Below are 14,944 nucleotides of genomic sequence, written 5' to 3' on the forward strand. Positions count from 1 at the left end.
CTGACTTGTTGCCGGCGCCAAAAATTCCTATAAATACTGAAACCTCCAGAAAATAGCATAGATCGGGAGTTCCGCCGCCGCAAGCCTATGTAGCCACCAAAAACCAATCGGGTCCCTGTTCCGACACCCTGCCGGAGGGGGATCCCTCACCGGTGGCCATCTTCATCCTCCAGGCGCTCTCCATGATGAGGAGGGAGTAGTTCACCCTCGGGGCCGAGGGTATGTACCAGTAGCTATGTGTTTGATCTCTCTCTCTCTCTCTCTCTCTCTCTCTCTCTCTCTCTCTCTCTCGTGTTCTTGATTTGGCACAATCTTGATGTACCGTGAGCTTTGCTATTATAGTTGGATCTTATGATGTTTCTCCCCCTCTACTCTCTTGTAATGGATAGAGTTTTCCCTTTGAAGTTATCTTATCGGATTGAGTCTTTAAGGATTTGAGAACACTTGATGTATGTCTTGCATGTGCTTATCTATGGTGACAATGGGATATCACGTGATCTACTTGATGTATGTTTTGGTGATCAAATTGCGGGTTCAGTGACCCTGTGAACTTATGCATAGGGGTTGGCACACGTTTTCGTCTTCACTCCCCGGTAGAAACTTTGGGGCACTCTTTGAAGTTCTTTGTGTTGGTTGAATAGATGAATCTGAGATTGTGTGATGCATATCGTATAATCATACCCACGGATACTTGAGGTGACATTGGAGTATCTAGGTGACATTAGGGTTTTGGATGATTTGTGTCTTAAGGTGTTATTCTAGATCGAACGGAAAGAATAGCTTCATGTTATTTTACTACAGACTCTTGAATAGATCGATCAGAAAGGATAACTTTGAGGTGGTTTCGTACCCTACAATAATCTCTTCGTTTGTTCTCCGCTATTACTGACTTTGGAGTGACTCTTTGTTGCATGTCGAGGGATAGTTATATGATCTAGTTATGTTATTATTGTTGAGAGAACTTGCACTAGTAAAAGTATGAACCTTAGGCCTTGTTTCCTAGCATTGCAATACCGTTTACGCTCACTTTTACCACTTGTTACCTTGCTGTTTTTATATTTTTAGATTACAAATACTCATATGTACCATCCATATTGCACTTGTATCACCATCTCTTCGCCGAACTAGTGCACCTATACAATTTGCCATTGTATTGGGTGTGTTGGGGACACAAGAGACTCTTTGTTATTTGGTTGCAGGGTTGTTCGAGAGAGACCATCTTCATCCTATGCCTCCCACGGATTGATAAACCTTATGTCATCCACTTGAGGGAAATTTGCTACTGTCCTACAAACCTCTGCACTTGGAGTCCCAAAAACGTCTACAAGAAGAAGGTTGTGTAGTAGACATCACGCACCGATGGCACGGTCACATACCTTGCTGCTTGTCTGGCTCATGATGTGGATGATCCAACCGCCGAACCACGCAGTTATCAAGCCGCTATGAGTATCCCACACTGGAACAAGAATATCATGCTCTTATGCAGAATAAGACCGGGACACTTGTTCCACCTCCGTCTCGTGTCAACATCATCGATTCAAAGTGGGTTTTCAAGGTGAAGAAACATGGAGAAGGTTCCATTGAGCGCTACAAAGCGCGTCTTGTGGCTAAGGGCTTTAAAAAGCATCAGGGATTGGACTATGAGGATACATTCAGCCCCGTTGTCAAGCCTACCACTATTCGACTTCTTTTGTCTCTGGCAGTTTCTCGTGGATGGTCTCTCCGCCAGCTTGACGTGCAGAACGCTTTTCTACATGGACTGCTTGAAGAGGAGGTTTACATGAGGCAGCCACCTGGATTTGTTGATCACACTCAGCCTTATCACCTCTGTCGTCTAGCAAAGGCTCTCAATGGACTAAAACAGGCGCCTCGTGCCTGGCATGCTCGCCTTGCTTCAGCTTTACGCACTCATGGATTCATTCCTTCGACGGCTGATACTTCACTGTTCTTGTTTGAGCAACGAGTGTGACCATGTACCTTCCTGTGTACGTGGATGATATTGTCCTCGTTAGCTCCTCTCCGACGGCTGCTGATGCTCTTGTGACTGCGCTTGGTCATGATTTTGCAGTTAAGGATTTGGGACAACGTCAGTTCTTCCTGGGTATTGAAGTCGCTCATCAGTCTCGTGGCAGTTTGGCTCTCACCCAGAAGAAGTACTCTCTTGATCTTCTGCGCCGTGCTGGTATGCTCAAGTGCAAGACATCGCCTACGCCCATGTCCTTCACTGACAAACTTTCAGCTGCTAATGGTGCTCTTCTATCTCCTGAGGATGCTACCGAGTATAGGAGTATTGTTGGTGGCCTGCAGTATCCGACGATCACACGTCCTGATCTCTCCTTTGCGGTTAACAGGGTGTGCCAGTATCTTCATACACCTACTAACGTGCACTGGTCTGCTGTGAAGCACATATTGCACTATGTGCATCTCCCTATCTCCTTTGGTCTTCATCTGCGCCCCAGTTCCTCTGGAGTTCTTTCTGCATTCTCAGATGCTGATTGGGCTGGGTGTCCAGATGACAGGCGATCTACGGGGGGACATGCAGTGTTCTTGTTGCCTAATCTGATCGCCTGGAGTGCACGCAAGCAAGCCACTGTTTCCCGCAGCAGCACAGAGGCCGAGTACAATTCAGTTGCCAATGCGACTGCTGAACTTATATGGATTGAGTCCCTACTTCGAGAGCTAGGAGTTGCTCAGCCGCATCCGTCGGTCCTCTGGTGTGATAACATCGGTGCTACGTTTTTGTCATCAAACCAGGTGTTCCATGCACGGACTAAACACATTGAGATTGACTATCATTTTGTGACGGAACGTGTCGCACAGAAGCTACTACACCAGCATCGTAGGTGAAAACCCATGTCCATTCCAACGGACTCGGTGTCGTCGACGTGCTGCATAGTGACCCTCTTGGGGACATGGTCGGTGAGTGCGGGTTTCTTCCGCTCACGACATCGTGTTTGAGCTGGTTTGGAACGGTAAAGAATGGTATCGTAGGGGCACGGAGCTGCCGTTTAAATGGCCGCCACAAACTCATTTGTAAACGGACACACTCGTGCAGCATAATTGGATTGCATTTAGTGCAGCCCATTTTATAAATGTTAGTTTTTTCCCTTTTGTAGAAATTTCTAAAATATGTAAACTATAATCACTGTATAAAAGTTAGGTTCGAATATTTGTGTATTATCAATAATATAAATACAATAAATAACTTACATACAAATTATTCATGTGATTTTCAAAAAAAATCATTTTTACTTATATTTTTTATATAAACCATGTGTGTATTGGAATGTTAGTAAATACAAACATTTTGAGTATGAACCTGTACAGTATATTTAAAAATGTTTAGTAAATACAAAAAATCATACACTCGAGGCCTATATTTCAATTACTCCCTCTGTTCATTTTTATAAAACCTTGAAGACATTTCAGACAATGTGCAAAACTATCCATTTTGAGTTGTCTGAAACGACTTACGAAAGTGAACGGAGGAAGTATATGAAATTATGCATATAAGCGGCCAATGAAAATTATGCACAAATGAAATTTATATGAAAATTATGAATATAGGCGATGAGTAAAAGTTATACACAAGTTAATATTCATAAATATTTACTAAATATTTGTGTTCATAATTTTGTTTAATATAAATATAATCCACAAGTGAATATTCTTAAAAAACTGAATTTCAAAGAATGAATATTTTAATTATACAAATATTTTAAACAACATACTTACGAATTATAAAAATGTGTGTACAATAACTGGAATGTTTGTATTATTCAAAAATATAGAAATGTTATTTTTAAAAATATTTGTGATATTTTAGATTAGAAAATATTTTAAAATCAGTTTATATAGTTACATTAATAATTGAAAATAATATGTAATTATCTTAAAATTACATGAACATTTTTGAAGTATGTTCTCTTACTTGTAAGTATATATTTATAACACAAGAATATTTAAACTTTATTTTGATTGTTGCTATTAAAATTTACATGTGTTCTTAAATTTCAAGAAAAAACAAACAAATGCAAATGGGCCGTACTGATTGCAGCACATTTAAACCCCACAAGTTTAGGGCTTACAATACATAAAGCCTTGTTATCCATTGTTTACATCCAATTTCATTCAGTTAGGTGGCTACCATGGTCTGCTAGCTAGCTCATGTTTGGTGGTTTGAGCCCTAGTTGCTACTTCAAATTTACTTTCCTTTTTTTTTTGCATCATTTGGAGTTGTGTATCGGAAGTTATGACCATTTTGCTGGTAGGTGTCCAGGCTGTTAATGTTGGGCAAGAATCCGAGAGATTTTACGGTAACTCTCCAAGTTGACTGCTTATTCTTCCAAGAAAACCATGCAAAGTTATTACTTTTTGGACTCTTTTCACACCTATCAAGGGGGGTTGTCCTAGGTTATAAAAAACCCATCACCATCATCTTTTAGGGGCATTTTGTCAAACCTCCTGGCCACAAGCTTTTATGGAGCAAGATTGTTAGAGATCCGAGAGATCCTTACTATATTTGAGAGGTTATCCGGATTCGGGAGAAGGAGCTTCTGGTATCCGCTAATTCCTGCTCTACAGTTCTGGCTATTTTGTGTTGGTTAGTCCCGGTTTGGGGTTCCGTGATTGTTCGGACTGCGGGTTGGAGTACTTGCAACTTCGCTCAGCCTTCCCCAACCTACGGGTCGTATCCAACCTTGACAGGTTAAAGATAGTTACCCTAGGTTCTTGCAGCTAGTTATACTTCCTGATTTGATCCTACAATGTGAAGATCGGGCTACTCTCTTGCATAAAGAATCTTCTCATGGGTTTGCGCATCAGATTTCATCGATGATTTCGGTGATTTTACAAGGATGGGATACTAAAGTATGTAATCAGAGAGATCAAAGGGTTGAATCGATCAATGAATAAAGATTTCTGATTAAGGTGTTCATAAAGAAAACGCTGAAGACTTTCGCCTCAAAAATTGTGTTGTAGACATAGCGGCCGTATACCAGTATGATTGACATTGATCACATGGCTGATTCAGTTGACGACGATTAAGAAACTAGCGTGTACTTGCGTACACATTCGATGCCTTGGTGTCCTTATCATTATTTTTAGGAGTGATTGGTGTCCTTATCATGCTTCTTACGTTGTAATCTAACTTATCGATGCTCAGCTATCAAAGAGGTGAATCACGCGCTTCAAGAATTGGAGGTGGTTGGGCTTGCAGTTAGAGGCTGCTTAGAAATTTTAACTAGTTGGTGGCTAGCGTGACATCCCGCACTAACGAAGGAACAATTGGAAGAATGTCAAATCGGTTGTTCAGTTAACCTATCATTTTGAATGTATTTAATTAAGAGACGAGGTAGTATAGTAGAGCTCGGTCGATCTGACCTGCATTGGATGATTAGAACGCGCAAGTCAATCTTTGGAGGTTGCAGCCATGTGCACCTACACGACCGTTGGAACCGCGATCTCATACGTTAACATGACAATCATTCTTCTCCATCATTCCTCACCTCATTCATAAGCTAGCTAGCTAGATCCCTATTTAAGCACCAGCATTGTCACAATCATTCCTCACCTCCAAAACCACTCGATCGCCACAATATCTAGCAAGCTAGCTAACTGCAAGGGAAGCTCAACCATCTGATCACTCCCTGTTTCTTTCCGGGACTCAGCACAAAGATGGTGGCTGGGACGCGCTTTGTGCAGCTGTTCGCGGTGGTTCTCGCGTTCTCCTTCGTGCCCGCCAAGTCCGGCTACTGGCTCCCGGCCCATGCCACGTTCTACGGCGGCGCCGACGGTTCTGACACAATGGGTAGGCTAGCTAATCAAGCCTTAACCTCGGCACCATCAATTTGCCAAATATTACCTATCATGCGTGCGTGCATGTCTGACTTTACGGTTTTGCATGTGCAATGTGCAGGTGGCGCATGCGGGTACGAGAACTTGTACAACGCGGGGTACGGGATCAACAACGCGGCGCTCAGCACGGCGCTCTTCAACAATGGCTTGTCGTGCGGGCAGTGTTACCTCATCACCTGTGACACCAGCAAGTCGAGCATGTGCAAGCCCGGCACGTCCATCACCGTCTCTGCCACCAACTTCTGCCCTCCCAACTGGGCCCTCCCGAGCGACAACGGTGGCTGGTGCAACCCTCCCCGTGTCCACTTCGACATGTCCCAGCCCGCCTGGGAGAACCTCGCCATCTACCGCGCCGGCATCGTCCCCGTCCTCTACCAGCAGGTCGCGTGCCAGAGGCAGGGCGGCCTGCGCTTCACCATTAACGGCTTCAACTACTTTGAGCTCGTGCTGGTGACCAACATGGCCGGGAGCGGATCGGTCAAGAGCATGTCAGTCAAGGGGACCAACACGGCGTGGATCCCCATGTCCCAGAACTGGGGCGCTAACTGGCAGTGCCTAGCGGGGCTGAAAGGACAAGCGCTCAGCTTCGCCATCACCTCCTCCGGAGGCCAGTACAAGGTGTTCCAGGACGTCGTGCCGGCCTGGTGGTTATTCGGACAGACCTTCTCCACGTGGCAACAGTTCGACTACTAGCTAGTATAGACATTGTACAATTTGCATTCCGATCATCAGTTCGCTTCGTTCAGAGCGAACATGCATTATCCCATTTTGATTGTTCAGTTCGTTGCCCATGGAGTGGATGTAGATTTGAACTGTAAAATCTGTAATCCACGACTCCCTCTATGTCTCCTATATCTGGAACAATATATACTAGAAGTGGACGTGTGCGCTTTGCTGCGTCGTTTTCTCTCCCTCGTTTCACATTTAATGTTGGAATATTAGGCAAGTTCATGATTAATTCCAGTAAATAATTCATGACTAGAAGAGATACTAGCATGCAATAATCTAGCAAACTAGAAGAACAGCAAGACATGCATAACAGCAGCAAGCACGTAACAATAGCTGTAGAAACAGACATGAACAAAGGATGTTGGACGTACTGATCGTTAGCTATTATGGGTGCGACAGTGTTGATGACGATGTTGGCGATGATCTGCTGCTGACGGCGATGAATACGACGATGAGTAGCACCGCCCGACTTGGACGGAAGACGACCCGTGATGACGAATTTGAGCAGTCGCGCACAGCGCTTCCCAAAAACCTAATTCGTCCTCTCCCGGTGCAGGATCGCAAAGACGAACGGTTCCGGAGACCTGCTCTCCCACGCGCCGATGCACGCCGGCGTTTGGGATGGAGTAGACTGCGATGGCGGCGCAAGTTGTGAGATGAGGCAAAACCCTAGATGTTTTTCGGTGTGTCTCTGGCCGTAGCCGGTAGCTGTATATATATTAGGACCAGAGGCGGTATTGTGTCGCGACCACAATCCCAAACCGACTTGACCATAATCCCAAACCGACTTGGTTTCTAATTCGTATACTTACCGGACAAGAAATCAAAACTTGTCTGCCAAGACATAAAAAATAAAACGGCAAAAGAAAGCTGCGCTCCTGCAAGGAGACGGACCGGATTTCGGCGGACCATTCACGCGCACGTCGCATGTACGCGCGGCCCCGCCCCGCCCCGCCCCGCCCCGGCCAGGCGAGGCGAGCGAGCGCGCGCGTGTGGTTTTCCCTTTCTCTTCTCACACACCACTTAGAGTGGTGGAGAGAACCCACTATATAAAGAGGTCCAACTCTTCTTCAACTTCCAAGATGGGACTAAACTTAGCACCACCACTTGCCATTTTACACATGGGCTTTGAGATTTCAGAAATTGCTATGGGCCTAGCCCATTAATTCTAACAATCCCCCACCAGATCTCAAATACCCATTTAGAGATTTGCCTTCTCTCACCACTTGTTTAATATACCAGTGTTTCAGCAGAGACTGTTAAGTTGAACTTCTGCCTAGAACTTTAAGCTACATCCATTCACAACTTGAGAATGGACTATGCCTTGAATTGCTAGTTTTGTGTGAACAGGTTTCACTCAAAGTCTTAACCAGTACCTAACCGCCAGTAGGCTACCCCGCGGTTTGGAGCTTATACGTCATACTCCCTGGTCTCTTCGTGAGTTTACTAGAGATCACCCAAATCTCATAGACTGCGACGTTTACAGTCAGAACTCATATAGGTGTGTTCTTTCAAGACTGCTCTGTAGGACAGCATCTTTGCTAATTATAGCCAATAGAATCACATTAAGGCATGTTGCCGACCTGCCTTACAGATCTGAGCCTTACAGCTCTGAGAGTTTTGCATCTTCACTTGGAGACGATCATAAGTTATTACTCTCCTCAGTTAACCAATAGCTTGTTCTTCCCAGATCCTAATTCACGGGATCTCCGATCACAAAGGTTGGGTTACTACTATGGTGTAACATCTATGGGTCTCATACCCATCTCCCTCGATGCAATATCTATCACATTTCGTGATAGTCTCTTTGTAAAGGGATCTGCCAGGTTTTTGTCTGTTTGTATATACGTAACAGTTATTACTCCGGAGTTTCTCAACTTCCTGACAGACTTCAAACGTCTTTTCACATGTCTTGATGACTTTGCATTATCTTTAGAATTGTTCACTTTAGCGATAACCGTTTGGTTATCACAATTCATAAGAATAGCCGGTACAGGTTTTTCAACAACCGGCAAGTCCATCAAGAGCTCACGCAGCCATTCTGCCTCAACAGTAGCTGTGTCCAAAGCAGTTAATTCTGCTTCCATAGTTGACCTCGTCAATATGGTTTGCTTGCAAGACCTCCATGACACTGCGCCACCACCATGAGTAAATACATACCCACTTGTTGCGTAAAGTACATCAACATCAGAGATCCAATTTGAATCACTATATCCTTCTAGCACAGCAGGATGCCCTGAATAAGTAATTCCGTAACTCATAGTACCTCTCAGATAGCGCAAGACCCTTTCTAGTGCATGCCAATGATCATCACCCGGGTTGGACATGATCCTACTCAGTTTGCTCACAGCAAAGAGATATCTGGTCTTGTAGCGCTAGCTAAGTACATGAGTGAACCGACAATTTGAGAGTATCTTAATTGATCTCTCGTTTCTTTCTTGTTCTTTCTGAGTGTCACGCTGGGATCATAAGGTGTTGGAGAAGGCTTGCTATCCATAAAACCGAATCGGTTCAAGACCTTCTCAACATAGTGAGATTGCGTTAATGTAATCCCACTCTCATCCTTAATAAGTTTGATGTTTAGAATTACATCGGCTTCTCCCAGATCTTTCATGTCAAAACTTTTTGATAGAAAAGACTTGACCTCATTGATTGCATTAATGTTTGTACCAAAGATCAGTATGTCGTCCACATACAAACATAATATGACACTATTGCCCCCACCATGGCGATAGTAAACACACCTATCAGCCTCGTTAATGACAAATCCTGCAGAAGTCAAAGTTCTTTCAAACTTCTCATGCCATTGCTTAGGTGCCTGTTTCAGACCATACAAAGATTTTAACAACTTGCACACCTTTCTCTCTTCACCCTTTACCACAAACCCGTCAGGCTGATCCATATAGATCTCCTCTTCCAACTCTCCATTGAGAAAAGCTGTCTTTACATCCATTTGATGAATGATAAGACCATAAGAGGCAGCCAAGGAAAGTAACACTCGAATGGTGGTCATTCTAGCAACGGGTGAATAGGTGTCAAAGTAATCTTCGCCTTCTTTCTGAGTGTAGCCCTTGGCCACTAGCCGCGCCTTGTACTTATCAATAGTACCATCAGGCTTTAGCTTCTTTTTGAACACCCACTTACAGCCCACAGGTTTACAACCATATGGTCTATCAGTTAGTTCCCAAGTTCCATTAGAAAGAATTGAGTCCATCTCATTATGAACAACTTCTTTCCAATCATCTACATCCGGAGATGCATATGCTTCTGCAATCGTCTTGGGTGTGTTGTCCACAAGGTATACAATGAAATCATCACCAAAAGATTTTGCAATCCTTTGTCTCTTGTTCCTTCTAGGAACTTCATTGTTATCTTTCTCAAGGACTTCCTCATGTGATTGTTCGAAATATTCATCAGTTGTACTAGATTCAGGAATTATCTCAGAAGAAAATCTAGCAATGCTATGCATATCTTTCATAGGAAATATGTTCTCAAAAAATGTTGCATCACGAGATTCCATTATAGTATCAACATGCATATCAGGTACTTCAGATTTTACCACTAAAAACCTATAAGCAATGCTCCGTTGAGCATACCCTAGAAAGACACAATCCACTGTCTTTGGTCCAAGTTTGCGTTTCTTAGGAATAGGAATATTGACCTTTGCCAAACATCCCCAAGTGCGCAAATAAGAAAGTGATGGTTTTCTCCCAACCCACTCCTCATAAGGGGTTTTCTTTTTATTATTGTTGGGAACTCTATTCAGGACATGACATGAAGTCAATAGAGCCTCCCCCCACCATGCCTTAGATAAACCAGCAGTGTCTAACATGGCATTCACCAAGTCAGTCAATGTGCGGTTTTTCCTCTCGGCCACTCCATTTGATTGAGGTGAATAGGGAGGCATCCTCTCATGAATAATACCATGTTCCTCACAAAATTCATCAAAAACTTTTGGAAAATACTCTCCACCACGATCGGACCTAAGACGCTTGATCTTTCTCTCTAGTTGATTTTCAACTTCAGCTTTATAGATTTTAAAGTAGTCTAATGCTTCATCTTTAGTTTGCAACAAATAAACATAGCAAAATCTAGTCGCATCATCATGAAATATCTCTTTCCACCTTTTGTCAACACACCATTCATCTCACAAAGATCAGAATGTATGAGTTCTAGAGGCGCCAAGTTTCTCTCCTCGGCAGCCTTATGAGGCTTTCGAGGTTGCTTAGATTGCACACAACTATGGCACTTAGAACCTTTGGCAACTGTGAAGTTCGGAATTAAACTCATGCTGGATAGCCGAGACATTAAACCAAAATTATATGACATAAACGAGAGTGCCAAATACTTGCATCATCGTTAACACTAGCACAAATTTGGTTTATTGACTTATTGCAAAAATCTGAAAGAGAAAAGCGGAACAAGCCTCCGCACTCATAGCCTTTTCCTATAAATTGTCCAAATCTTGACACGATTACTTTATTGGACTCTAAAACTACCTTAAATTCATCTCGACATAGAAGGGAGCCGCTAACTAGATTCTTGTTCATAGTAGGGACATGCTGCATGTTCCTTAGTTGCATGATCTTTCCCGAAGTAAACTTCAGATCCACCATGCCAATGCCACGAACAGAAGCATGTGACCCATTCCCCATTAGGACGGAAGAATCCCTTGCGACCTGATAAGAAGTAAACAGGGAGATGTCAGCACACACATGAACGTTAGCACCCGAATCAATCCACCACGAAGATGATTGAAATACTGAAAGCACAATAGGTAAATTACCATACCCATCAGTATTGCTAGCGGTCACCATGTTGACAGTCTTGGAGCTTGTTTTCCCTCTGCGGTCTGCACGTTCAGGGCATTCCTTGGAAAAGTGTCCAGGCTTCCCACAGGCGTAGCACTCTAGCTCATCCTTGTTGAACTTCTTCTTCTTGAAGGTAGTAGTCTTGGTAGGCTTGTTGACAACAGGTTTGTTCTTCCCTTTGTTCTTGTTCTGTGGGTACCTCTGCACCATGTTAGCAGTAGGCTGAACCTCACCTCCTTTTTCAGTGGTATCTTTAGCCCGAGCTTTTTCTTCAACATCAAGAGATGCAATCAGATTTTCAACTGATATCTCCTGTCTCTTATGCTTCAGAGTTGTGGCGAAATTCCTCCATGAAGGAGGCAACTTTGCAATCATGCACCCAGCCACGAATTTGTCGGGTAGAACACATTTAAGGAGTTCAAGTTCCTTCACAATGCACTGTATCTCATGAGCTTGTTCAACCACAGAACGGTTATTCACCATCTTGTAGTCATGAAAACTCTCCATGATGTACAGTTCACTGCCTGCATCTGTTGCACCGAATTTTGGATTCAGTGCATCCCACAGAATTTTTCCGTCGTTTATGTGCATGTACACATCACACAGACGGTCAGCAAGAACACTCAGAATGCATCCCACAAACATAGTATTGGCTTCCTGGAATTTTCTCTGATCTTCGTCGGTCATTCCCTCTGGAGCACCAACACTAGCATGGAAAACTTTCAGAGCAGTAAGCCAGAGCGTGGTCTTCACCTGCCACCTCTTAAAGTGCACACCGGTAAACTTATCCGGCCTCAGTGCATCAGCGAATCCAGCCATAGTTAACTCAGGAAATTGCCTACAATTAGGTTTTTGGATTGTTGGAATATTAGGCAAGTTCATGATTAATTCCAGTAAATAATTCATGACTAGAAGAGATACTAGCATGCAATAATCTAGTAAACTAGAAGAACAGCAAGACATGCATAACAGCAGCAAGCACGTAACAATAGCTGTAGAAACAGACATGAACAAAGGATGTTGGACGTACTGATCGTTAGCTATTATGGGTGCGACAGTGTTGATGACGATGTTGGCGACGATCTGCTGCTGACGGCGATGAATACGACGATGAGTAGCATCGCCCGACTTGGACGGAAGACGACCCGTGATGACGAATTTGAGCAGTCGCGCACAGCGCTTCCCAAAAACCTAATTCTTCCTCTCCCGGTGCAGGATCGCAAAGACGAACGGTTCCGGAGACCTGCTCTCCCACGCGCCGATGCACGCCGGCGTTTGGGATGGAGTAGACTACGATGGCGGCGCAAGTTGTGAGATGAGGCAAAACCCTAGATGTTTTTCGGTGTGTCTCTGGCCGTAGCCGGTAGCTGTATATATATTAGGACCAGAGGCGGTATTGTGTCGCGACCACAATCCCAAACTGACTTGGTTTCTAATTCGTATACTTACCGGACAAGAAATCAAAACTTGTCTGCCAAGACATAAAAAATAAAACGGCAAAAGAAAGCCGCGCTCCTGCAAGGAGACGGACCGGATTTCGGCGGACCATTCACGCGCATGTCGCATGTACGCGCGGCCCCGCCCCGCCCCGCCCCGGCCAGGCCAGGCCAGGCCAGCGAGCGCGTGCGTGTGGTTTTCCCTTTCTCTTCTCACACAGCACTTAGAGTGGTGGAGAGAACCCACTATATAAAGAGGTCCAACTCTTCTTCAACTTTCAAGGTGGGACTAAACTTAGCACCACCACTTGCCATTTTACACATGGGCTTTGAGATTTCAGAAATTGCTATGGGCCTAGCCCATTAATTCTAACATTTAAGCTTTGCTTCCATGGGTAAATGTAAGTTCTGTTTTACCTGTCTATATAAAATTCTCATGATAAGTTATTGATGCTGCTAATAGGGTAAACAAATAGAGCTGTATAGTTTAGGAAGCAAACACTAGTAGAAAAGAGGGCTTTGGTCCACCCCGGGTTAGCCCATTAGTCCCGGTTCAGTCTAGAACCGGGACTAATGGGGGCATTAGTCCCGGTTCGTGCGCCCAGGGGCCACGTGGGCCATTTGTCCCGGTTGGTCTGGACCTTTTAGTCCCGGTTGGTGCCACGAACCGGGACTAAAGGGTGCGATGCCCATTAGTCCCGGTTCGTGGCACCAACCGGGACTAAAGGGTTAGACCTTTAGTACCGGTTCGTGCCACCAACCGGTACTAATGGGGTTTGAGGCATTAGTACCGGTTCATGGCACAAACCGGTACTAAAGGTCCCATTTTCAAACTCTACCCCCCTGTGGATCGCCTTTTCAGTTTTAAAAATAAATAAAAGAAAATGATGAAAATGTCAAAAAAATAAAAGAAAATAAGTTTCTCATGTGATATGTGGTCTAGTTGTTGGGAAAATTTGCAAATATGAATTTCGACTTTATTTGCAAAATCTCTCGAGAATTTGTAAAAATGGGCATAACTTTTGCATACTAACTCGGATGAAAAAGTTTTTTATATGGGAACCCCGTTAAACATTTTCAAAATCCTCAAAAACCTAACAGAAAAAAAGTTACGGGCCTTTTTAGATCTAGAGTGGAAAAAATCAAAAAAAATTCAAACTATGGTCAAACAATGGTCAAACTAATTATTCTACAATATTAGTGTTACTAAATAATTATTTCAGTTATTTTGAATTTTGGTCAAATCTGGTCAAACTGTGGTCAAACAATGGTCAAACTGTGGTCAAACAATGGTCAAACTAATTATTCAAGAAATATTAGTGTTACTAAATAATTATTGTTTTTTAAAACAATAGTTTCAAACTCAAATAGTGAAATGTGTCACTTCAAGCTCAAGCAAAATTCCTGAAGGTTAATAGGATTGACATCTTACTATTGTCAGGAAAACAACAAGTGCAGACTTGGAAACGAGGGAGAATAGAACCCGGAAGTTAAGCGTGCTCAGGCTGGGGGAGTGGGAGGATGGGTGACCGTTCGGGAAGTTAGATGATTTGAAATGATGAGGGGTGGTGATTAGAGATTAGAGGTGAAAAAAATTCAGAAATTTGAAAATAAAAAAAATTCAAAAAAATTCAAAAAAAAAATTCCTTTAGTCCCGGTTGGTGTTACCAACCGGGACTAAAGGTGGAGCTCCACGTGGCCACGGCCTTTAGTCCCGGTTCATTTAAGAACCGGGACTAAAGGGGAGAGGCATTAGTAACGACCCTTTAGTCCCGGTTCAAAAACCGGGACTAAAGGGCCTTACCAACCGGGACAAAAGCCCCTTTATCTACTAGTGAAAACATATACGATGAAAATTACACCTACTGCCAACAGACTTCAGTTTGACTTGACGAAATACATCTTAATGTAAAAATTCTTCATTACGAAAAGTCTTATATGCTACACTGTGGGTTTATATAATTTCTCATCTTTCCCATTCAGTCAGATCTATTTAATTACAATTTTGAGGCCAGAGGTAAGCCTCCTTTTCAAAAAAATAAATTTTAATTACAATTCCCTCCCCACCTCTCTCAAAGATTTGATCAACGTGTTTGTACATTTCTACCAATA

At 43.4% G+C, this 14,944-nt stretch overlaps 1 protein-coding gene across 1 annotated transcript; it reads left to right on the plus strand.

The window, feature by feature from the left end:
* The first annotated feature begins 5,589 nt into the window (after positions 1 to 5,589).
* LOC119306737 (expansin-A31-like) lies at positions 5,590 to 6,637 on the plus strand. Its single transcript, XM_037582878.1, has 2 exons — positions 5,590 to 5,809; positions 5,918 to 6,637. The coding sequence occupies exons 1-2, from the start codon at positions 5,677 to 5,679 to the stop codon at positions 6,547 to 6,549; spliced, it is 765 nt and encodes a 254-aa protein (XP_037438775.1). The 5' UTR covers positions 5,590 to 5,676; the 3' UTR covers positions 6,550 to 6,637.
* Positions 6,638 to 14,944: the final 8,307 nt, after the last annotated feature.

The sequence above is a fragment of the Triticum dicoccoides genome, chromosome 5B, assembly GCF_002162155.2.
Source record: "Triticum dicoccoides isolate Atlit2015 ecotype Zavitan chromosome 5B, WEW_v2.0, whole genome shotgun sequence".
In the NCBI taxonomy this organism is placed as follows: Eukaryota; Viridiplantae; Streptophyta; class Magnoliopsida; order Poales; family Poaceae; genus Triticum; species Triticum dicoccoides.

Excerpts from the sequence above, each read along its gene's own strand:
- LOC119306737 (XM_037582878.1), top strand. The coding sequence starts at position 5,677 with ATGGTGGCTGGGACGCGCTTTGTGCAGCTGTTCGCGGTGGTTCTCGCG. Across the intron at positions 5,810-5,917 it reads CGACGGTTCTGACACAATGG|GTGGCGCATGCGGGTACGAG; the intron begins GTAGGCTAGCTA and ends TGCAATGTGCAG.